This window comes from Siphateles boraxobius, unplaced genomic scaffold (genome assembly GCF_051911475.1).
Source record: "Siphateles boraxobius isolate OS27281-9 unplaced genomic scaffold, OSU_SipBor_1 41, whole genome shotgun sequence".
Lineage (NCBI taxonomy): Eukaryota > Metazoa > Chordata > Actinopteri > Cypriniformes > Leuciscidae > Siphateles > Siphateles boraxobius.
Genome location: NW_027509042.1, coordinates 34,010,942 through 34,035,666, shown reverse-complemented (window position 1 = coordinate 34,035,666; position 24,725 = coordinate 34,010,942). Strand labels below are relative to the sequence as shown.

The window sequence follows — 24,725 nt, the reverse complement described above, 5'->3', positions numbered from 1 at the left end:
TTAACTAGGTCTTGTCTGGACTAATGTGACACTGTCACACTGTCAATTATTCACATTATTGCAGCGCACAACACATCATTAATTAAAGATGTAAACAGTACATTGCTTCATAAACTATTGACATTACTTGAAGCACAGTCAATATCAACAACGTTTAGCTAAGTAAAATGTCAAAAGTTTAACAATCAGTATTTTCTGATTGAAAATACAAGATAAGAAAATGAATAGTTGAATAAAGTCCTTTTTGCACGGGGGGTTTGCGCACAAAAAGTATTCTCATAGCTTGATAAACTTCAGATTGAGCCACTGTAGTCACTTGGACTATTTTAACTATGTCTTTACAAACTTATCTGGACGGGCAGAATGAAATTGCCTGGAAGCCTATGAAAGACTGATCAAGCTCTCTAAAATATCTTAATTTGTGAACTTAAAAACTAACCCTTTGACAGATACAACTTTTTATCTTGAATGTATTAGTAAATGCGGAGGTTAACATTAAATAAGATTAATAAAGGCTGTGGTATTGTTCATTGTTAGTTAACAAATCATTGGACATCACACAGTGAATGAAATATATTGTGTGTTATAAATTATAAACTGACAATGAATTTACTCTGGAGTCATCCTCACTGTAAAACAGTTCCCTTTCGAGAGGTCTCTCCTATTGCGTAAGTAGCTTACGCTATGGGAAAACTCCTTTTCTCGAGAATATTGAAGTCTTTATGTAAAACGCATTGCAGCTGCACAGCAGACAGCAATGAGCGAAGGACCTCGGTCATTGGCTGTTCTGCGGCAACCTGCTCGAACCAATGACGTGGGCGACTCTGAATGCGCGACCAATGAGCGCGCCTTGCGCCCGCGCGCGTCAGAGCCTGCCAAGATGGCCGTGGCCAAGAGCTATATATTGGGCGTCCCGTCATGAGAGTTCTTTAGATTTAATCTCCTTCAGCGAACACCTTCTTCGCTGGATCCTCCGGATTATTGAAAGCCTTCGCCGACGTGGAAAAGCATACCAGCAGGATTGCTACGTGGACGTCGGCATCTTCAGCCGCCTTCGAACGTCATCCTACTGAGCCATCTGGCGCGCTACACGCAAGTATTTTACATCTGTTCGCCCCGCGACATTTGTAAAAGAGCAATTTTCTGAGGCGTTGTTTCAAATGCCTTCCTGCGCGTCGTGCAGAGACCATCTTCCAGACGGGGAACGTCACATCATCTGCGCTCGCTGCCTGGGCCGGGACCACGCAGATCTGCTTTGACCAAGGGCGGATGCCCGAAATGTGATGACCTGGGTCTCTCCGCACTGCGGGCTCGCTTCGCCGCTTTCGCCGCAAGCGAGCCCATCGCCGCCACCCCTCTGTTTGAGCCGCGCGTTAAGAAAAAGCGCCGCTCACAGAGGCTTCCTGAACCTGAGCTCAGTGAAGTCACGCCGAGCCAGTCTCCGCGTGCTTCACCGCCGCTCTTGTCTTCCCCACCGCCGGTTCAGTTCACTCAGCCGGACCCACACCCCTCTAGCAGAGCGCTGGGCCTTGTGACTTTCGGCGCGTCCGAGGACGACGGGGGAGTAGATGACACCTTGTCCATCCACGCTGCATCTGACGTCTGGCCGGGCTCTACTTTCGACCCCGCCCCGTCGACGCTAGCTAACACGAGTGGGGGCTCCACTATGGATACAGAGATTGTCCGCATCCTCTTGAAAGTCGTGGAGGACCTCGGGCTCGATTGGTCTTCTCCGGAAGAACCAACCCGAAGCCGACTGGACGAGTGGTTTCTGCAGGGGCGCCAGCAGGCCCCTCGGCAAAGGCCTTCTCCATTCTTCTCGGAAGTTCATGACAAACTCACCAAGTCATGGAAAGCCCCCCACTCTGCGCGTCTGAAGCCTTCTTTTTCTTCGTCGCTCTCCTCTGTGGACGGCGCGAAGGAAAGAGGCTACGAGGGAACGCCGCCCCTCGAGGAGGCCGTGGCCAATCATCTCTGCCTGCCCTCCACCACCGGATGGAAAGCCAAGGCTTCCCACCCCTCGAAGCCCTGCCGCACTACTTCGGCTCTCGCTGGTCGCGCCTACGCCGCCGCCGGCCAAGCTGCGTCAGCGCTTCACTCAATGGCGGTACTTCAAGTGTTCCAAGCCAAGCTTCTCCGCTCCCTGGACGAGTCTGGCCCCGAACCCGAAGCCTTCAAGGACCTACGCAGCGCGACTGACATAGCCCTGCGAGCCACGAAGGCCACCGCCCAGTCTATTGGCCGCGCCATGGCTAATTTGACTGTTCTCGAGCGCCATTTATGGCTGACTCTGACTGAGATGAAGGACGCGGATAAGGCCCTGTTTCTTGACGCGCCTATCTCCACCAGCGGGCTGTTTGGACTGGCGGTTAAAGGTTTCGCCGAACGCTTCACTGAGGCCCAGAACGCTTCACAAGCTATGCGCCATTTCCTGCCTAAACGCTCCAGCTCATCGCAGAGCAGACAGAGGCCGCCACAGCCGCAGCGGGCTAGAGCAGCCCCCACCGCCTCTCAGCCCGCGCCTCAGACTGACGCTCGACGCCGCTCGCGCTCCCACAACGGCAAGCCGCCTCCTGAGCGACGGGGTCCTCGGCCCAGGATTGTGCTGGCCCTGAGCCTCGAAAGCTTTCCTAGCCACAGGAATGAGAAGAGAGAGTGTGTGTCTCACAAAAGCCGGACCACTCTCTCTGCAAAATCTCGAACATTACCCAGTCCCCTTACAGGCGGCTGGAAATGTCCATACAGCAGTCAATAGGCCAGTCACAGAGCTCGCTCACCTGCAAACAAACGCCGTTTTTACGGCGACACACAGAAAACACAAAAAAAGTCTTTTTCTGCTTGTGTCACTAAGGGTTCACATGTCCACAAAGTGTGCATTCCCAGATACTGTCAAAACAGTGCCAAATTCTTTCCCAGCTCAGGCTGCACGCCCCATGAATGTAGATCACGTGCCTACGGTCATGTACGCACCACTACACACAAGCACTGTTCACACAGTTATGAATTCATCCCCAGTAAAAGCGGGAAACATTATAAAAGTGACGCGTCTGCCTACCACTGTCTATGCACCCCCACTTATAAACACTGTCCCTACAGTGTCAAACACAACCCCAGCTCAGGCTGCGAGTTTTACAGACATAGCGCGTGCTGTTGTAATCACACACGTGCCCATTCACTCAGCTGCTCAGCACGCGCCCGCGCCTCTGAGAGCTACGAGCTCAGACGATTCGCTGGCCGGGTCCCTACGTCACAGCGGCCCGCCCCTAGCCTGTATTCAGCCCATATCTGTACACGCAGCGGCATGGGAAAACATTCCAGATATGCCAAAATGGGTGTTGAATATAATAAAGCACGGATACTCGCTCCAGTTCGCTCGCAGACCACAATGTTTTACGACTGTGGTCGAGACGAAAGTGAGAAAGGAGTGTTCGCATGTTCTACGCACCGAGGTGCGCAAATTAATAGAAAAGGGCGCTGTGGAAACTGTTCCCCCCTCTATGAGCGGGGCAGGTTTTTACAGCCGCTATTTTCTCGTCCCGAAAAAGGATGGCGGTCTCCGCCCCATCCTAGATCTCAGACACCTGAACAAAGCACTAATGATTCGCTCGTTCAGAATGTTAACAACCAAACATATCCTCGCGCAAGTACGCCCAGGAGATTGGTTTCTCTCAGTGGATCTGAAAGATGCTTACTTTCACATTCCCATAGCGCCTCATCACAGGCCTTTTCTGAGATTCGCATTCGAGGGACAGTCTTACCAGTACAAAGTACTTCCGTTCGGCCTTTCCCTGGCTCCCCGTACATTCACGAAATGTATGGATGCAGCACTTTCCCCCTTGAGGCGAAGGGGAGTGCGAATACTGAATTATCTCGACGATTGGCTGGTCCTAGCACAATCAGAGAGTCAGTTAATAACACACAGATCTTGGATTATCAGCCATCTAGAATGCCTGGGTCTAAGAATCAATTTTGCAAAAAGTATACTATCTCCCAGCCAGAAGATTTCTTTCCTGGGAATAGTTCTAGACTCGATGCAAATGACAGCTCGTCTCTCATCAGAGCGCGCGCTCACCATCCGGCGCCTTGCAACATCATTCAGGGCGGGCGCGCGCGCCCCCGTCAAGCGGTTTCAGAGGATGCTAGGTCTCATGGCCTCAGCATCGGCTGTACTCCAGCTAGGATTGTTGCATATGCGTCCTCTCCAACGCTGGCTCAAGAGCCGCGTCCCTGCTCACGCGTGGCGTTCGGGCCACCTTTTAATCAGAGCGAACCACGGCTGTATAAAAGCCCTGACGCACTGGAAAGCCGCCGACTGGTACCAGTCAGGCGTGAGTCTGGGTGTGAACACAAGGAGAAAGATGATCACAACAGATGCCTCCAAAATAGGTTGGGGGGCCCTTTACGAGGGCAGGCCTGTCTCCGGCTTTTGGTCAAACCCGGAGAAGCGCCTACACATAAACTGTCTGGAGAAGAAAGCGCTCGCTTTGGCTCTCAGAGCCCTGCTTCCACATCTAAAAAACGAACACGTCCTGGTCCGAACGGACAACATGAATGTAGTGTCGTACATAAATTGCCAGGGTGGACTCAGGTCGAGCTCCATGCATTCAATGGCCAGGAGACTCATCTCATGGTCCCAGCACAACTTGCGCTCGCTGAGAGCAGCGCATGTGCCAGGCGCGCTGAACCAAGGGGCAGACATGCTATCCAGAGACAAAATTCTCCCAGGAGAATGGGCTCTCAACCCGCTGACGATTCAGTGGTTATGGAAAATCTTTGGCGAGGCGGAGGTCGACCTCTTCGCCTCCAAGGAGAATGCGCACTGCTCTCTTTTCTTCACGAAAAACACGGACGCGCTCGCCCAGAGTTGGCCCCTTATATGTTTTTCCCCCGATCGCGATGCTGCCACAGGTCATCAGTCGGGTCAGAGAGGAGAAAAACGCAGTGCTCCTGATAGCCCCACTCTGGAAGAACCAAACATGGTTTCCAGAATTGATGCAAATGCAATCTGCACCACGGCCGATTGCACTGAGTCCAGACCTCCTCAGTCAGGCCAGCGGAATGATATTTCATCCCCGCCCCGATCTGTGGACCCTTCATGCATGGCCCCTCAACGGGTTCCCAGGAACCTCACGAGTGGAGCGCTAAAAACCATCGCTGAGGCGCGGACGCCCTCCACGAGACGCTTATATGCCCAGAAATGGAAAGTGTTCAGTGACTGGTGTAACGCCGAGGGCCTGAACCCTGAAACATGAGAGATTACGAACGTACTCGCTTTTCTACAAGGGCTTCTGGAGGCGGGCCGTAGCCCCTCTACGCTCAAAGCATATGTGGCGGCCATCACAGCGTCACACGACCCTGTGATGGAACGTCCATTGGGAAGAAATGACCTAATTATTCGTTTCCTAAGGGGCACTAGGAGGATGAACCCTTCACGCCCCCCCTCAGTGCCGATCTGGAACCTAGCTACTGTCCTAGACGCTCTTAAAGAGCCCCCGTTCGAACCACTCCGAACAGTGCACCTTAAGCAGCTCTCGCTCAAAACTGCGCTCTTGCTGGCACTCGCCTCGGCCAAGAGAGTGGGCGACCTGCACGTGCTTTCGGCAAGCGCTGCCTGCCTAGAATTCGGACCTAACGACTGCAGGGTCGTCCTTAGGCCAAAACATGGGTATATTCCTAAAGTGCTCACCACTCCCTTCAGAGCACAGGTTATCTCCCTAACTGCGCTATCGTCTCCAGCAGACGAACACGACGCTAATCTACTCTGCCCCGTTAGGGCTCTCAGAGTGTATTTGGAGCGTTCTGCCCTATTCAGACAGACAGAACAACTGTTTGTATGCTTTGGCGGCCGTACGAAAGGTTCCGCCGTTTCAAAGCAGAGAATCTCTCACTGGATAGTTGAGGCTATAGCGCTGGCTTATGAAGCCAAGGGACTTCAATGCCCCTGGGGAGTCAAAGCACACTCCACCAGGAGTGTGGCTTCTTCCTGGGCATGGTCGAGCGGGATACTGATCGAGGATATTTGTGCGGCGGCAGGCTGGGCCTCACCGTCCACATTTATCAGGTTTTACAACCTACAGGTCCCGACATTGCATTCCAATGTACTATCAGCATGATGCTAGTAGAACTATGAGTTCGTATCTAGATTATGTATGTCCTTGTGTCACACTGAGCGCCTTCTAGCTGCTCTGTACTTTTTCCCACATATAAAGCTCGCCTCTGCCGGCTAGTTGGATGATAACTTTGCTTTTCAGCTCAGGCACCTGCCTCTGGCTATCATAAGGCAAAGTTCAGCACGCACGGCGTTTTGCATGGTGTTCCCATAGCGTAAGCTACTTACGCAATAGGAGAGACCTCTCGAAAGGGAACGACTCGGTTACTAACGTAACCTCGGTTCCCTGAGAGGAGGGAACGAGTATTGCGTAAGCTGCCGTGCTTGTGCTTGGCTAGTTCGCTTCAGTCATTTTAACCTGAAGAACTCTCATGACGGGGCGCCCAATATATAGCTCTTGGCCACGCCCATCTTGGCGGGCTCTGACACGCGCGGGCGCGAGGCGCGCTCATTGGTCACGCATTCAGAGTCGCCCCGTCATTGGTTCGTGCAAGTTGCCGCAGCACAGCCAATGACCGAGCTCCTTCGCTCATTGCTGTCTGCTGTGCAGCTGCAATGCGTTTTACATAAAGACTTCAATATTCTCGAAAAAAGGAGTTTTCCCATAGCGTAAGCTACTTACGCAATACTCGTTCCCTCCTCTCAGGGAACCGAGGTTACGTTAGTAACCGAGTCGTTTTGTTTCATAAATAAAATGAATTGGAAATCAGTTTTCTCTTTTTCTAAAATCACAACATTTATGACAGCCTGTTTTGCCACTTATGGAAGTTAAATAAAGCCCAGTTTAATACAATTTATTGCTCACATTACATGTATGTTAACTTAAATACATTTTTAATATACCGTAAAATATTGAGAAAGCAGTTCATTTAAATAAATAAGAGCAATAACAAGTGCTAGACATTCAGCATGCTAAGTTTCAGTGCTAAAACTCTAAACTATGTCTAATTAATAAGAAAATGCATCATATTATTGTACACAAACACAGTTCCAAAATGACCTAAATACATGTTGCTTATTAGAATATTTTAGCCTGAAGAGAACTTTCAGTGTAGACAATAAAAACAGGCTCCTTTCGGGTGAATTTTTTTTTCTTTTTTCTGGAATGATTGAATTGACTGAATTACACTAAATGCAATTCAAAAATCCTGAAGAACAAACTATATAATTCCCAGGTTTTAAGAAAACTGATGAGGCCCCAAAACAGTTCAAGACCAGAACGTCTAAACAGAGCATAATGTGACTTCAGGAGGTTGTCATGGTTGAAGGGTCAGTCCACATGGCTGCCACATCTCTGAACCTGCAGAGAGTATAACAACAATATGTAATCACACTTTTAGAAGAAAAAAAAAAAGGTTCAACGGGGTTCTAATTTCACGGTCATGTTCTGTTTTTGTTTCGTTTTCATTGTTCCCTGTCACTGTTTTCCTAAGATCTTGTTACTATTTTGTTTCCATGGTTTCTGATTAAGTTACACACTTGTTTATGGTTCTGTTAATTATATAGGCTAGCTCTAACTATCTAGTGCTTACTATTCAAGCCTTCAGTTCTTTCTGTTAATGGTTCAGTGTCATTGATGTTTATGTGGTTGTGTATCTACGTTTATTACTCCTATGATTTCCTGTGTGTTTTTAGTATAATTGTTAATATAAAAGTTTGTGTTTAATTCTCATTTATCATGCACTTACTACAGCCGCAGTCTGTGACATCTATACGGTTCTTGACTCAATTTTAAAGAACCCTTTATGCCAAAAAAGAATCTATTGGGAGAAATTTCTTAAATGATTGCATACTTTCATACTTTCTAGTGATAAAGTATGTTAAAATTAATTAAAAGATAATTCATTAAAACTAAATCCATAAAGCACCTTATAGTTCCCTTTCAAAAGCTACTCTCAATGCTGCAGTTGATTTAAGCGCTGTGGGAAAACATGTTTGTTTGACCGGTTGTGAACACATGTGGAAAACACGCCAAGAATTTGGCTTAAATAACCTCTGATGATGACGTCATCAGAATGCGCATGTAAGAGGCTATAAATAGACGTGTGACAGGTGCTCTCATCAGGTTCCTTTGTCTTCAGAACCGCATTGTGTGCCGTGTGTTCTTCAAACCTCTTCTCAAACTATCCCTTTTGCTATAGGAGTTAGTTCTGTCAAGCAGGAAAAAGCCTTTTCTCACTCTCCTCCTCTCTCTGAAAATGAAAAGAAAATAGTTAAAAAGAAAAGAGAATCATGTCGAGACAATCATCAAATAGATGCGTGTCGCTCTGCTCATGGCCCATTTCGGATGATGATCCACATGCATTTTGTTTGGGAAAAGCTCGCTGTAGCAGCACTTGAGAATGCAGAATGAGAACACTGCGAGTCATTCCTTATCAAAGTGCTCTGCTCCAGACTCGCCGGAAGAGCGAGCCTGCACATCCTCGATGATAAAATCACGGGGCTCGTGTGTTGATCTGGCTGAGGAGCGGGAGACGGGTCCTTTCCTTTCTCTCTCTGGATCGCGACATGCTCTTGTCTGCTGCTGAAGAGAGCGCTTCTTTAAAGCGGGTAGAGAATGTGGGTTCTCTTCTCAATAAAGAATCTAGTGGCTTGGATCTCGCGTCTGCAGAGGCAACGCGCAGATTACGGGTCTGCCATATATGTATATAAAGCGAGGGAACTGAGTAGACAAGAGATTCCGTTTCTTGTTCCTATGATCGCGTGCAAATAATTGTGTGTGTTTGCAAGCAATGATTTCATGATTCTTTGTTGAAACTGCTCTTATATGACAATACTATATTCAGCCTTTCATCCAGACCGTTTTTACTTGTCTGCTTTTTTAGCTGCATTTAATTCTGAAAATTGATTTAATACTCATCTGATTTAAAAAGTTACATGCTTGTATTAATATCTTGTCTGACTGTTATTTTGCTAAATTTAATTCTGAGGAATTAAATGGCGAGAAAGCCATCTGGAGATGGACTTTGAGAACGCCACCTCCAAGCGCTCCATTCGCGATGATGAAGCACATGAGGAGTTACTCGAGGTAGTCACTCATGCAGTGGCCAGATTACAACTAGACTGGCCACAGGAGAAAGAGCAAGCGCTCGAAGATAGAGCAGAATTCCAGGGTGATGGGCATCAGCGACAGTCTCTCCCCTTCTTCAAGGACCTTCTTGTTAACTTAACTCACTCATGGGGGAAACCTTATTCTTCATGTGTCTTTGTGCCCTCGACGTCGATGTATTTGACTATCGTGGGTGCAAGAGCAGGCGGTGATACGATGATGCCGCTATTTTCTGGTTCCCCAAAAAAGATGGCTGGTTGTGTCCAATTCTAGACTTTCGTGGTCTAAACCGTTCTCTCAGAACTTTCATGTTCAAAATGTTGACAGTAAAATTATTGTCTCAAATTCAACACAAATTGATTTGTCACAATTGACCTCAAGGACACATATTTTCATATAGAAATTCTTCCACAACACAGGAAGTTCCTGATGTTTGCTTTTGGGGGCGAAGCTTACCGAATGGTAAGGGTTATGCGCAGCAGGCTTCGTACCCTTTCTATGTGGCTCAGACCCGTTCCTCATTTGGGGTCTCACTCTAGTCAAGTCAAGTCACCTTTATTTATATAGCGCTTTATACAATAGAGATTGTTTCAAAGCAGCTTTGCAGAGATAACAGGAAAATAATGTGGTAATAGTATTGTTAAATACAAAATGAAGTGTCCCCAACTAAGCAAGCCGAAAGCCAATGGCGACAAAGGCGAAGAAAGGCGAAAAGTGCTGAAGATTTTATTATTTAGAAACTAAGTAATTTAGCTATATATTTGGACACAATTATTTCTTGTATGAGTTTCCTCTAATAGGACTCTGTCTAGGTGACTTTGAAAGCTACAAGACCTTCTGTAAAAAGACCCTGAATGTCAATTATATTCTGAGAAGTCACATGGTATGAGATAATTACCCAAAACTATCTATAGGGTGTGTTACCTTCTATGGGAGAAGATGTATGTATAAAGTCTGAACCCAAAAATACTCAGGAGCGCGCTGGAAGGCCAGAGGGCCAGTGGGCCGGAGGGCCAGAGCGTTAGAGCGTCGTTCTATGGAACGGAATGGCGTTCGAAAATAAAGTCTAATTATTTCTGGCATCAAAGATCTCTGCGAAGTTATTTTTCAGAACAATTGAAACCACTTCAAAAGGCAACAGTGGCAAGGAACCAAAACTCCATCAGGTGACAGAATGGAGAAATAGCATTCTAGGTGCGTGTTGTCGTTGTAGGATGTTAACGACAGACGCTTCCCTGACGGGCTGGGGTGCGATCTTAGATGGCTATCCAGCCCAAGGGGTCATGAGAGGCCATCATCTCGATTGGCTGCATTTCTGGCCCTGAAATATTTCCTCCAGCAGTTAAGGGGCTACCATGTCCTGGAGCGGGTGGACAACACAGCGGTAGTCACTTATATAAATCGCCAGGGTGGACTGCGTTCACACCATTTGAACAAACTTGCGCAGTAGGTTTCTGCTTTGGGTATAGGACAAGTTCCTGTCCCTGAGGCGGATTCACATTCACAGAAGCCTGAATGTCGGAGCAGATTTGTGTCCAGACAGGAGGTCACACACAGGAATTGGAAGTTCCATCCAGATGTGGTCAGTCAGATCTGGGAAACATTTTATGAAGCAGAGGTGGACCTCTTCGCTTCACAAGAAACAGCGCAATGTCCCCTTTACTTCTCACTGACTCCTCCAGCCCCCCTGGGTCTGTACGCCATGGCCCAGTGCTAGGACTTCCTCAACTAGAAGAATGTAAGCCCTTAAGTTCTGCGTCTTTGAAAGCTGGTGTACTATACATCATGCAGACCCAGTCCACTGCCAGATTGTTTCAGTGCTGGAGTTTCTGCAGGAAAATCTGTCAGCAGGCAGACGTCCTGCTACTTTCAGAGTATTTTTGGCCACCGTTTCGTCTTGCCATGCTCTGATTCAGTTGCTGATTCTGATTTTTCAGTGGGGAAACACTCTGATCACACGCTTCATTCGTGGAGCTAGGCAACTGAGACCACCAGTCAGAGTAAAAGTTTTAGCTGTGGGATTATCTATAGGATTTAGCTGTGGTCCTTGAGCGGCTAGTCAACAACCCCTTTGAACCACTAAAGTCAGTGCCGGTCAGACTTCTGAGTCTAAAGATGGATTACCTTATGCTATCTTGTCACTAAAGAGGATTGGGGATTTGTAGGTAGAGTTGGGGTACTCGAACTCGGACTCGAGTCCAATTTTGAATGAACTCGGACTTGTCACGCACTCGGATGAATTTGTACTCGGACTTGACTCGGACTCAGACATTTTAGACTCGGGAAAATGTCCGAGTCCAGTCGAGTCCAGGCACTGGAGGACTTATTCAAAAACTAAACGAAACTACTTGTGTTGTTTCCGCGTTGAGCATTAGCCAATCACAGACATGTATTTTAAGTGCATGAACACAGTGGCAAATCAGAGGCATTTGAGAGTCAACATGCGGAGAATTCGCTTAAAATGTATGTTCAGAATCAGCACAAGCTTTATCCTTTCGAAAATCCCCTCATAAACAAAGTCTTGACGTAATATAAATGAGAGATTCACTGTGCAGTGTGGACAACTTCAGTGTTTATGACGAGAGTTTTAGGGAGAGTGCAGAACGCGGTAAGTAATGGCTTAAAGGGAGCGCTATTGACAATCTAAATAATAGTTTTGTTTTTCGTGCTTCTAGAGGACCAGTGGTTCGGTTCACACTGTAAATTATAAAGAGTGATAAATGCATTTAAATGTGGGAGTGAATCCGCTAAATTTTAGTCCTGTGAGTCTTGTAATTGCGATGATTGACATAGTAACCATAGCAACCATAAGTGATAACCATAGCAACATTTTGGCGTCTTATAATTTTATGATTTTTTTACATTTACACTTTAGTCATAAGTTTACATACACCTTTCAGAATATCCAAAATGTAATTTTTATTTATTATTATTTGTTTAATAATATGATGTTTAATAGACTAGTCCTCAAGACAAAATACAAACACAAAATACAAGACAAATTACTTGATTGTAATATGGTGTCAATATTGTTTTTTTTGTGTTTTTTTTTTGTAATGGTTGTTCATGAGGAAAAATCCTCCAGCTCCTGTACAATCTATGCTTTTCCAGCATCTTCTGCATATTTGACTCCTTACTAGCAGTGACTATGATTGTGAGATCCATCATTTCGCACTGGTGACAACTGAGGGACTCATACACAACTATCACAAACCCTGCAAACATTTAGTGATGCTCAAGAAGTCCATTAAAGTCCCTGTAAAATCAAAATTAAGTATGTGTTCTGAGTTTGTCACACCAAAGAAAAATGTGTTATTAGCCACCCAGTCAAATTTGAATGATAAAAAAGCCGGCAAGTACATAAAATAAGCAATCAAAATCTGGAAAAAATGAGCAGTAGTCTCTGCTCTCAAACGCTGGCGGCGTGTCCGCTGGCTGCACTGAAACCACACCCACTCGCGGGAGTATTACACTCACCAGTTGTCGGCGCGACGGGAGCATGAAGGCCGAGGCGGGAGATAGTCGGTTCGGCCCCATTCACCAGTAACAGCGGATTTTCAGTGAATCCCATTTGTCTCCGACGAAAGTTTATAAAACTATCCCGTGTGAAATTATCACTACAGAGGCGGGTGTTTGCGGTGATCCTCAGCTCTCCATCAAGGTGGCTCTTCACAAAATTAATCCACCTCTTCTTGATGTGATCGTTTTCAGAAATGTAAATAAGGACACCGATCTGTTTTGTACGTGATTGAATCCAGGTAATACGCATTTCCGTGACGAACGCATAGCTAGCTAGCAAACTGTAGGCTTTAGTAACTAATAATACTGACAGTAACTCGCGATTGAGTGGCAAACTGTTGTGAATGTGCTCCATTTATATTGTTAGGGGAGGGGCCAGCCTCAGTGGCTCCAGTGCGTCAAGTAGGGGCGTGTCCAGGAGATCAGGGGCTCCAGTGTGTCATCAAGACCCCGTTTTAGCCCCTCCCAAAAAATCCGGAACACAGCAATGATGAAAAACTGTTAAACGGTCTAACTCCACAATTCAGTACTTCACAGTTCACAGTCTTTGTCATATGTTTTAGCAATACATTTCTATCATTTATAATGTGTTTAGAATTTTTTTTCAGAATTGCCTTTACAGGGACTTTAAGGATGAAACTGGATGTAAATTGTTCTTATTTTGTTGAAAAATTATATTAATTTAGTCCTGCCCTTCAGAGGCTAAAAAAGAAATTAGAATGTAAAACAAAATAAGAAAAATTTAAACATCACCATTTGCAAAGTTTACCCCTGGCTCTTAATGCATCGTGTTGCATTCTTGAGCATTACCTTGCAGATTCTGAAAGATGTACAATAGGTAAATGTATGACTTTGACTATACAGTGCAATAATTTTGTAAGGTTTAAAATATTAATTTAAGAGCCCAGTGTTGAGACTTTTCGCCGGAATTTCATTGACAGGCGATCTGACCAATCATAATGCAGATACCCACCATTTTGTCCGACAAACAAACCAAACCAGTCAGTAGATTAAAGTCAGTGGACTTGAACTCGAAAAATGGTGTGTATTGATTTCTTTTTGCAGTTCTGATTTTCATTCATGTTTAATTTGTGCTATAACTAGAAGAGATTATCAGTTCATGTGCTGCTTTAACTGAGGCCTACACATTAAAGCACCACTAAACAGTATTTATTGTTTGAATTTCATAATAATTATACAAATTTGAAAGATGAGACTTTATTTCATACCAAAAGTAGGCTGCTCTGTCTTGTATGTTGGCACATTGTCAGTGTCCTCTTTGCTCCACAATATTTTCACTGTGTGAGAACATGTGGAGTGAGAGCGGAATGGCTGGTTGGACGTAGCAACAGTAACTAAGAGGGGCGGGTCTTTGTGAAAGGTCAATTTCAATTCATTTAAATCTTTGTGGTCTCGGCCGGACTCGACTCGGATTCGGACTTGGACACGATTGTTAAGTACTTGGACTCGACTCGGACTCACAAAGGTGGACTCGGACCCAACACTATTTGTAGGATCTGTTGGTTTCGCCAGCCTGCTTAGACTTTGCCCCTGGACTAGTCAAGGCTATTTTGCACCCTCACCCCAACTATCTTCCAAAAGTTCAATTTTCGATCATACATCCGGTCAACCTTGAAGCCTTTGGTCCTCCGCCGTTCACTTCGCCGGAGCAGGAGAGACTCCACTCACTGTGCCCAGGACGTACTCTTCAGATTTACGTCCATCACACTAAGTCAGAGCAGCTGTTCATTTGTTATATGGGCCGAAACCGGGGGGCGGCCGCCACAAAGTAGACTGTTGCATTGGGTAAGGGATGCAAGTGCTCTAGCCAATGAGGTACGCGGTAAAGCTTCACCTCTAGTTGTTTGGGTTAATTCTACTAGGGGGGTTGCATCCTCCAGGGCTTTAGCAAGAGGCGCCACTTGCAGCAAGTATGTGATGCGGCAGGCTGGTCCTCTCTGCACACATTCATTAGATTTTATAGTTTCGATGTTCATGTTACTCCGGGCTCACATGTCCTTTAGTCGACAATGTATAAGGCCCTTCTCGTGTTTGTGCGCACACACTATACACAACCTTGAGGGGTCCAGACACTTCCAGTGCGGCGGCATTGGTATTCTCGTTCCCATAGCAATTTAATCAAGCGCTGCATTGAGAGTATTTTTTGAAAGGGAATGTCTCTGGTTACTTGACTAACCCTGTTCCCTGAAAAATGAGATGCATGCGCTTCATTGCTGTGTTGGTAGTGTTTCCAGGACGTTTTTCAGACAAAGTGACCTGTTGAGCACACCTGTCAAATGTTTATTTATAGTCTTTGACTTGCACTATCCGATGACGTCATCATCAGAGTACTTAAAGGATTAGTTCATCTCAAAATGAAAATTTCCTAATAATTAACTCACTCCAATGCCATCCAAGATATCCATGTCTTTCTTTCCTCAGTGGAAGAGAAAATAAGTTTTTTGAGGAAAACATTTCTGGATTTTTCTTCGAATAATGGACTTCAATGGCAACCAGCGTTTTGAAGTCCAAATCAATGCAGTTTCAAAGGTCTTTGAAGTGCTTGAAAAGGCTGTGCACAATCGCAGCTGAGGAAGAGGGCCTTATCTAGCGAAACGATTGGTCATTTTCAAAAAAAAAAAAAAAAAAATATATATATATATATATATATACTTTTAAACTACAATTCTGATTGAGCTGATCTGCAACGCGCCGGGAACTACGTCATCACGTTGAAAGGTCACCGTGCGAAGGAGGATAGTTCAAATTGTATTGTATGTTGAATGACATATTTATGTATTTGTGTCATATTATTGTTTAAAATGGTCCTTGCGTGTGCGTATCCTGGGTCTTTAAATCTTTTAAAACCTAAACGTTTATTTTTTCGACTGTGACCTTTAAACGTGATGACGTATTGGGGTGAGTAAATTAGTAGGAAATTTTCATTTTGAGGTTAACTAATCCTTTAAGCCAAATTCTTGGCGTGTTTGCCACACGTTCACAACCGGTCAAACAAAGATGTTTTCGCATAGCGTTTCCTGCTTTTTCAGGGAACAGGGTTATAGTCAAGTAACCCAAGACAAACCCTTTAATGTTCTATAGAACCATTTCTATAGAAGAGTGCATGTACAGCATAAGAATCAATGATAAATAAGAGTGTTCACGATAAAGAAGACAAAAAATATTTTTAAAGATCTAGAAATTAAATCTTTGTTTTCATGTTGGTTTTAATTGTTTTTGTTTTTTAGAACATGTGGTGTAACCGCAAAAGGTAATAATTTAATACTACCATTAAAAAGTTTGGAGTCAGCGAATTTTTTTTTGAAAGAAATGTATACTTTTTTTCTGCAAGGATGCATTAAATAAAAAAATAACATTAAAAACAACAAAATATTTCTATATTTAAAAAAACCTATTCACACTTCCACAGTTCATTAAGCACCACAAGCATTTTCATATTCTAATAATAAGAATGGTCAAATCAGCATATTAGAATAATTTCTTACGGATCATATAATACTGAAGGCTGAAGTAATGGTTTAAAATGGTTAAAAAAAAATTGTAAAATGAAAATATAAAACAGTTATTTTAAATTGTAATAATATTTATTATATTCCTGTTTTGATCAACTAAACTAAACCTTGGTGACTTAAAGAAACATAAATGTTGAATTAACCTTGCCTTGTCATAGAATAGTTACATTTGTTGATAATTTTGACCTTGATATACAGTCATGAGGGTCTGCATATTAATGTTTTTTTTCTTAAACGTATTTAAATGAATTTTAATTAAGAAATGATGTGCCTGATGAAGACCTGATCGGTTGAAACATTGAGCTGTACAGCTCAATGTTTCAACCGATCAGGTCTTCATCAGTATATATATTGTATGGAGCTGTAACTTCAATGTGCAGACAATATTTTTTCTTGTCTATTTTTTCTTTTCTAATTAAGAAATTAAAAACGTGTTCATCTCTTTTTACTAGTTACATGTTATTGCTGGCTTTGAAACTCACCTGGCATTTATGAGGTACTGTGCCAGGCTGATGTTGGCAGGTGTTCCCGTAATGGTGATCTGACGGTCTGATGACCCCTCCATGGCATTAGCAATTTTGATCTGAGCTCCAGACATCTGACGAATTTCATTAATTTTGGTGCCCTGACGTCCGATTATGCAGCCTATTAGCTGCAAACATAAAGCATACAGATTAAAATCAGTTTGGCTAGTCAAGGACTCTTCCTTACTTTCTTCTTTGATACAGTTGTCCAATGAGAAGATTCCTGAAGACAAATAATTATGCTCACATCATTTGGAATGGTGAGTTCATGAGTACTGGCCTGTGAACTGGCATCCACACCTAGAAACAGAAAGAGAGTGGAAGAACTGAGAAACACAGAGAACGTACTCGGTTACTAACGTAACCTCGGTTCTCTCTAGAGAGGGAACGAGTACTGCGTAATATGTTACGTTATGGGGAAAACCACTTTTCCACGAGATATTGAAGCCAAAAATTATCCTTAATTTTGAATTAATGTAAAACGCTGTACAGCAGCATGCAGACATAGGCAAGACGGCTTGCGTGCCGTTTGGCTGCCCTGCGGCAACAGCAGCAGCCTATCGAGAGAGGCTCTGCGTGACACATATCCAATGGGGGCATTTCGCGCCCATTTCGTCACGTCCCGCCAGAAAGGGCGTGGTCTCGCCCTATAAACATAGCTCGATTAGGCTGGTACAACTGGTTTTCATCGCCGAAGCGAACCAGAGCTGTGTATGCACGGCAAGATACGCAATACTCGTTCCCTCTCTAGAGAGTACGTTCTCTTACGAGAGTATCTCTCGTACTGCGTAATATCTTACGCTATGGGGAACACAATGCAAAACGCCGTGCGTACTGTGATCCCACACCAAAGTCCCAAGGGCAGTAGCCCGGGGCTCATATAGTGCATAATCACCATAGACTCACAGAGAGTCGGAGAAGAGAGGCTGCAAGCATCATTCCCCATGAAATAGCATCCTACAGGAGCTAGTTATGTTAACAGTGTTTCACGCAGACAGGGTGAACGTGTTCAGCCTGAACTGGGTAATAGTACGGGTTATTCAACACCCATGGAGCTGTTTTATCGCTCAGTGAGCGATGCACAAGCAGAACTCAGTATCTGGGCCGGCACAGCGGGGCAGATAGCACTGAATTCTATACCGACAGAAGCTTGGCTTGTAAGGCGGGAACCTCTAGGTTGTAAAACCTTATAAATGTAGACGGCGAGGCCCAGCCCGCGGTCATACAGATATCGGTAACCCCACTATACCACGCCCAAGATGAGGCCACGCCTCTCGTGGAGTGCGCTCTGACACCCAAAGGACACTGCAGGCCCTTAGAAGTGTAAGCCAGTGCTATGGCGTCGACAATCCATCTGGATAGGCTCTGTTTTGATGCGGCCAGTCCCTTGGAGCATCCACCAAACAAAACGAAGAGCTGCTCAGTCTGTCTGAAGACCGACGAGCGGTACACATAAGCTCTCAGTGCCCTGACAGGGCAGAGGAGACTTGCATCCTTCTCCTAACCACAAACCTGGAGGGCGCACAGGGAAATAACATGGGCCCTGAACGATGTGTTGAGGGATGTGGGCACGTACCCGTGCCTTGGTTTGAGTATGACTTTTGAGCCATTAGGCCCAAACTCCATGCATGACGCGCTTACCGAAAGCGCTTGCAAGTCCCCTACGCGCTTCACTGAAGCGAGAGCCATAAGGAATACCGTTTTGAGAGACAGATGTTTCATGTCTGACAAATGGATTGGCTCGAATGGGGCACCTTTCATGGCTTCCAAAACCGTAGAAAGGTCCCACACAGGGACTGAGGGGGGTCTGGGAGGATTCAGCCTCCGAGCTCCCCTGAGGAATCGCACAACCAGGTCGTTTTTCCCCAGTGACTGGCCAGACGTCGGTTTTGCAAACGCCGCTATGGCCGCCACGTATACTTCGAGCTTGGATGGGGTTCTGCCCTTATCCAGCAGCTCCTGAAGGAAGGAGAGCACTTCCGTAACCCCGCAGTCTGCGGGTGAAAAGCCCTGAGCTTGACACCAGGCAGAGAACACTGACCACTCTGAGGAATAGAGCCGTCTAGTAGACGGGGCTCTAGCCTGCGTGATTGTATTTAACACTCCCTCTGGGAGCTTAGCGGGTACCCGTTGATGGTCCATGCATGTAGGGACCATAATTCCGGGCGATGATGCCAAATTGAGCCCTTTGCCTGAGAGAGGAGGTCTCTCCTCACCGGTATCGGCCACGGGGCAGTGCTGGTCCGCCCCATTTGGACTGGGAACCAATTCTGGTTTGTCCAGAGCGGAGCCACGAGTAGCACTGGGCATCCGTTTTCCCTGATTCGTTCCAGCACTTAAGGCTGGAGCGAGACGGGGGGAAAAGCATAGAGGGGGCAGCGGGGCCATACGTGGGCCAGCGCATCCCTGCTCTTGGATAAAAAGTTCGGACAGTGAGCGCTTTCTTAGGACACGAACAGGTCCACCTGCTCTCTGCCAAATGTCTCCCACAGCAGTTGGATAATCTGCAGGTGCAGCTACCATTCCCCTGCTGGGACATTGTTTCTGGACAGACGGTCTGGTCCCAGATTCAGGCGACCAGGCACATGCGCTGCTTTCAGTGAAAGCAGGTTGTGCTGAGCCCAGACCAGGAGGCGTTCCGTCAGCCTGTAAAGGTTTTGGGACCTGACGCCACCCTGGTGATTTATGTATGCCACCACTGACATGTTGTCCGACCGGACTAAGATGGCGGCCTTTTATTTGTGGACAAAAGCGCCATAGCGCGTTGTCGACTGCCAGCATTTCTGGACAGTTTAAGTGTAGGAGCTTTTCCCGTTCTGACCACTGGCCGAAGAACGGTCTGCCCTCGAGCAGCGCTCCCCATCCCGAGGTGGAGGAATCCGTGGACACCACCGTCACACTCAAGGGAGTCCCCAGACTCACGCCTGACTGATACCAGTCAGCTATTTTCCAAGGTTCCAGAGCCGAAACGCATTTCATGTCGACCCTGAGGCGAAACAGACCAGAGGTCCATGCCCGGGGTGGAACTCGAATTTTTAGCTATAACTGCAGTGGGCGTATGCGAAGCAGGCCCAGCTGGAGTACTGAAGATGCCGAGGCCATGAGGCCCAGCATTTTCTGAAACCTTTTGAGTGGGACTATAGAGCCGCGGCGAAAATATTTCGCGGCGCGCTGAATGTCCATTTCTCACTCTGACGACAGACGTGCTGTCATAGACAGCGAGTCCAGCACTGTTCCCAGAAAAGAGATTTTCTGGCTGGGAAACAGCGAACTCTTCGCCCAATTGACTGTGAGACCCAGATTCTCGAGATGCTCGAGTAATGTGGTTCTGTGTTCTATGAGCTCTGAATGTGATCTATCTAGAATCATCCAATCGTCCAAGTAGTTCAAAACTCGCATGCCCTGAAGTCTCAGGGGTGCGAGGGCTGCGTCCATGCACTTCGTAAATGTACGGGGTGCTAGGGATAGGCCGAACGGTAGGACTGTGTATTGATATGCCTGGCCCTCGAAGGCGAATCTCAAGAATCGCCTGTGACGTGACGCTATTTGTATTTGGAAATAGGCGTTTTTCAGATCTATTGACATAAACCAGTCTCCCTGGCGGACCCCTGTAAACCTCCCCTTCCCAGTCTTTCCTGGTTGTCAGCATTCTGAACTGGCGCTTCATAAGCACTCTGTTCAGCTGTCGCAGATTTAGAATGGGTCTGAGACCCCCGTCTTTTTTCGGTACCAGAAAATATCTGCTGTATAGCCCCCCTTCGCTCTGAGCCTGAGATAAAGGTTCCTTGGCCCCTTTGCTCAGCAGTTTCGCTATTTCGGCTCGAAGTAGATGAGATACTTCGTTGTTTACTGTGGTTTCGACTCACACCGTGTAACGGCAGGGACGTCGAGCGAACTGTAGCGAATAGCCTCTTTTTATAGTGTTCAACACCCATTCTGATACCCCGGGAATTTTTGCCCACGCATCTGCGTGAATAGCTAGGGGTAGAATGAAATCCGGGCTTTGGCCGCGGCATAGCGGCCGCTGCAGGGCTTCAGTGTGCTGAGACATAAACACTGTGTTTATAGTGTGCGAGACGGGAGGCACGCCGATCACGGCGGGCAGCCTGGTCGCGCTCGAATTCTCTATGACAGGTTGTGGAGAGAGAGCGGGCAGGACAAACCCCGTGAGGTTGAGCGTGTCTGTGAAGGAATGTGGGCGCGGGACAGCGGGCACATTCACTCCACTGAGAACACCGTCGGCTTGTGCTGACCGAATGTGTGTCGGTTTCGTTTTTACAGAAAACGAGGGACACGCATCGTGTAGTGTTTGTCGGCACTGTGTCGTGGGCACATTCACTACATTTTTGCACAATCGACATGAGTCGATTTTATTCGTGCTAGCCCTGAACTGTGGCGGGCTGTGTCTGTGTGTGGGAATGGGCACTGAGACGTGGGCATTCTTACACCACTCATAACACCATCAGCCGTGGCCGGAATACCAGAAAATACACTCTTTTGGGATTTATCTGGGTCGCCGTAAAAATGGCATTTGTGTGCAGGCAAGCGGGCTGTGGTGCCGGCTTGTTTACTGCGAAATACACTGGAACAGTCACATTGTTTGGAACTGAACGAGCGAGAAGTTTCGGTGGAGTCTGGCCGTGGCGAGACTTAAACACCGTGGGTCTTAGCTGACTGTATGTGTGTTGGTTTCGTTTTACAGAAAACGTGGCACATGCAGTGTGTAGTGTTTGTGGGCCCTGGGTTGTGGGCACATTCACTACATTTAAAGCACAATGACATGAGTTGATCTCATTTGTGCGAGCCCTGCACTGTGGCGGGCTGTGTTTGTGTGTAGAAATGAACACTGGGCTGTGGGCATTTTTATTACACTCATAACCAAGGGTGTAACTTTGGTTTGAGAAGTGGGGGGGACACAAAATGGGGGACGTTTTTTTTTCCGATTTGAATCCATTTCCCTACACTTACATACATTTAGGGACTATGGTGATACAAAATCCAGGAAATAATTAAGTTGATTATAATGATAAATTCTGCCAAAAATAAAAGTAGGCTACTAAAATGTATAAGAAAAAGATTTCTTACTTTTTTATTGTTTAATAGGGGCCGATTGCCAAGACTTGATAGAATCATTTTATAAAGTCAAAAATGTTCACCATTAATGTTTTGTAAATAAAATTGAAATTATGTGAAACCCAATTTCCACTGTAATGTTAAAAAAACATAAAGACAGTATATTTTAGATAATTGTTTAATAGCATCTTTTTATGAATGAAGGCCAGTATCACTGATATTAATATAGCTAATGATGTCTTGATGAAAAGGATTTCCCCCCCCAAATTTGAAACATTTATTAGGCTTCAAAAATATAAAAAACTTTTGATTTAAGTGAACTTTAAACAATCCTCACATAAACCCATAATAAATGTCATATTTACCTGTGCCCTTCCTGTCTAACAGGTACGAAATATACAGAAATTGAATAAGGTTATCAAATAGTCTGCACTGCATACATTATAAATTAAATATAGATTAATCCTTATTAAAGCTACACACGTTCTTTAGTCAAGAGCAGTGAGTAATTTGCTCTGTTCCCATTTGTTCTTAGGTTAACTGACAGATTTAAGATCTGTCGCTGCTGACAGGATCTTACGCATTTAATTTTCTCATTTACTCTTGACGTTCATTTAAGATTTTATTTAACTCGTTTAAGACTGTTCTGGTGAGGATACAATTGACAAAACTGACATTTTGGCCTAAATGTGTGTGTGTTATTATTCAAGCGCGAAAGAGAACTGGATTCTGGCGCGCTGTCTGTGTATGTCCTGACGCACACGCACACGCACACAACGCACAGACAGCGCGCCAGAATCCAGTTCTCTTTCACGCTTGAATAAGCGCGATACCTGTTTATTACAACTTTCAGTGAGCTATTTTTAGAGTGTGGACTATGGTGTGGACGCGACGTACCTGGACGCGAACGCGCGCATCGGCACAGGCTATCTCCTGCTCCTCCGTGGCGATGACGGCGTGCGGTTAAAAAAATCATAACAAGCGAACTTGAAAGTGGGGGGGGGGACACAAACGGGATTCTGAAAAGTGGGGGGGACATGTCCCCCCTGTCCCCATAGGAAATTACGCCCGTGCTCATAACACCATCGGCTGTGACCGGAATACCAGAAAATACACTGCTTATATGATTTTTCTGGGTCGCCGTGGAAACTGCATTTTTGTGCAGGCAAGCGGGCCATGGTACCGGCTTGTTTACTGCAAAATACACTGGAACAGTCGCATTTTCTTGGAACTGAACGAGCGAAAAGTTTCGGTGCAAGTCTGGCCGCGGCGAGACTAAATTTTATCTGCTGCGAGACCTGGGATCAAACACGGGTCTCCCGTGCGAAGGCTTTGGGTTTCGCCACTGAGCCACAGGGGGAAACGACAAAAGCTTAAAATAGCTCGAGCACATAAGAGAGCGTCATCACAGTTTGTGTGGTTGGCATTTGTTTGCAGGCGTGCATTTTATACAACAGGCTTATTGCTGCAATATTGAAATTTTCAGCCACTCAAACTAAGAGGAGCTGAGAAATGTTTGAGAAATGGAGATTGGTCCGGCCTCGGCGGGACCAAAACACACTCTTTCCTCATTTCGCCGTTGACGCATGTCCACGGGGGGCGGGGTAGCTTTCTTGTAACGTAAAGAAAGCTAGCCGCGCAGCGGTTTTGATTCTGGCCCGTTTCCCTGACGACTCGCGGGCAGAGGGGGGGAGGTCCACAGAGCTCGCCCAGTCCTTACTGTCCGACGCCAGGATAGAGCAGCTGGCCTTCTCTACAGATGCAGCTATCTCGTCATCATTAACGGCGGAAGCGGCGGCACGCGGCGGCCGTTGTCCGTCAGCGAGCGACTCGAGTGAAGCTGGTGAAGCTGGCGGGCGAACCGGCGAGCTATCACGGGCTGGAGAAGGCTCGGGGCTGTTTCGTCGACCTCAATGGCGGAAGCGGCGGCAGACGTCGGCCGCTGTCCGTCGGTGAGGGACTCGAGCGATGCCGGCGAAGCTGGTGGGCGAACCGGCGAGCTTTGGCGGGCAGGAGAAGGCTCGGGGCCGCGTTGGGCACGACGCTTTTACGGCGCGGCGCTACAGCGGGCTGAAGTGCAGGCTCTGAGAATGATGCCAGGCGAGTCCTCAGAGTCACCATCGGCAGTAGCTCACAGTGAGGGCATCCACCGTCGACGAGAGCGAGAGCCGCATGATCCTCACCCAGGCAGGAAACGCAGATGACATGGCGATCCTCTTCACTGAGTGTGGCTTGGCACGAGCCGCAGGATCTATTCATCTTGGAAAAAACGCAGCTCTTTTAGGAGAGGGAGAGAGACAGTGAAAAAATATGTGTCGCAGCGGCGAACACACACACACACACTTGCGGGAAAGGATATAACGCCGGAAAGCGTAGCAGGTACGGCGGCTAAAGGTGGTAATGCCAGCGACTTCAGACTCAAGGCTCGTCCCGATGTGTGCTTTTCTCAGACGGCGTGGCTTCTCATTCCGGATCCAGTGATGCGGTGATGCTTCGCTGAAGAGATGAAAATCAGTTGTACCAGCCTAATCTAGCTATGTTTATAGGGCGAGACCACGCCCTTTCTGGCGGGACGTGACGAAATGGGCGCGAAATGCCCCCATTGGATATGTCAAGCAGAGCCTCTCTCGATAGGCTGCTGCTGTTGCCGCAGGGCAGCCAATAGGCGCGCAAACCGTCTTGCCTATGTCTGCATGCTGCTGCACAGCGTTTTACATTAATTCAAAATTAAGGATAATTTTTGGCTTCAATATCTCGTGGAAAAGAGGTTTTCCCCATAACGTAAGATATTACGCAGTACAGGAGATACTCTCGTAAGGGAACATTTCATGCAACATTATCCATGTTAAAACTGTACACACTTATTAAAACCTGTTAATTGGTTAACAGTAAGTTCCCTTACTATACGGTGGTATGTA

The 24,725-nt window shown here is 46.4% G+C and overlaps 1 protein-coding gene across 2 annotated transcripts in view; it reads right to left on the bottom strand.

Annotated features, from left to right (window-relative positions):
- Positions 1-6,790: 6,790 nt before the first annotated feature.
- Positions 6,791-24,725, bottom strand: part of LOC143706826 (poly(rC)-binding protein 3) — a 55,100-nt gene continuing 37,165 nt past the window's right edge. For both annotated transcript variants that reach the window (XM_077199166.1, XM_077199167.1), the window contains exons 11-13: positions 16,982-17,034; positions 16,693-16,862; positions 6,791-7,409 (exon numbers count right to left, since the gene is read on the bottom strand). In XM_077199166.1, coding sequence (XP_077055281.1) covers positions 7,355-7,409; positions 16,693-16,862; positions 16,982-17,034 — 278 coding nt within the window. In that variant the 3' untranslated portion in view covers positions 6,791-7,354. The remainder of the gene's footprint in view (positions 7,410-16,692; positions 16,863-16,981; positions 17,035-24,725) is intronic.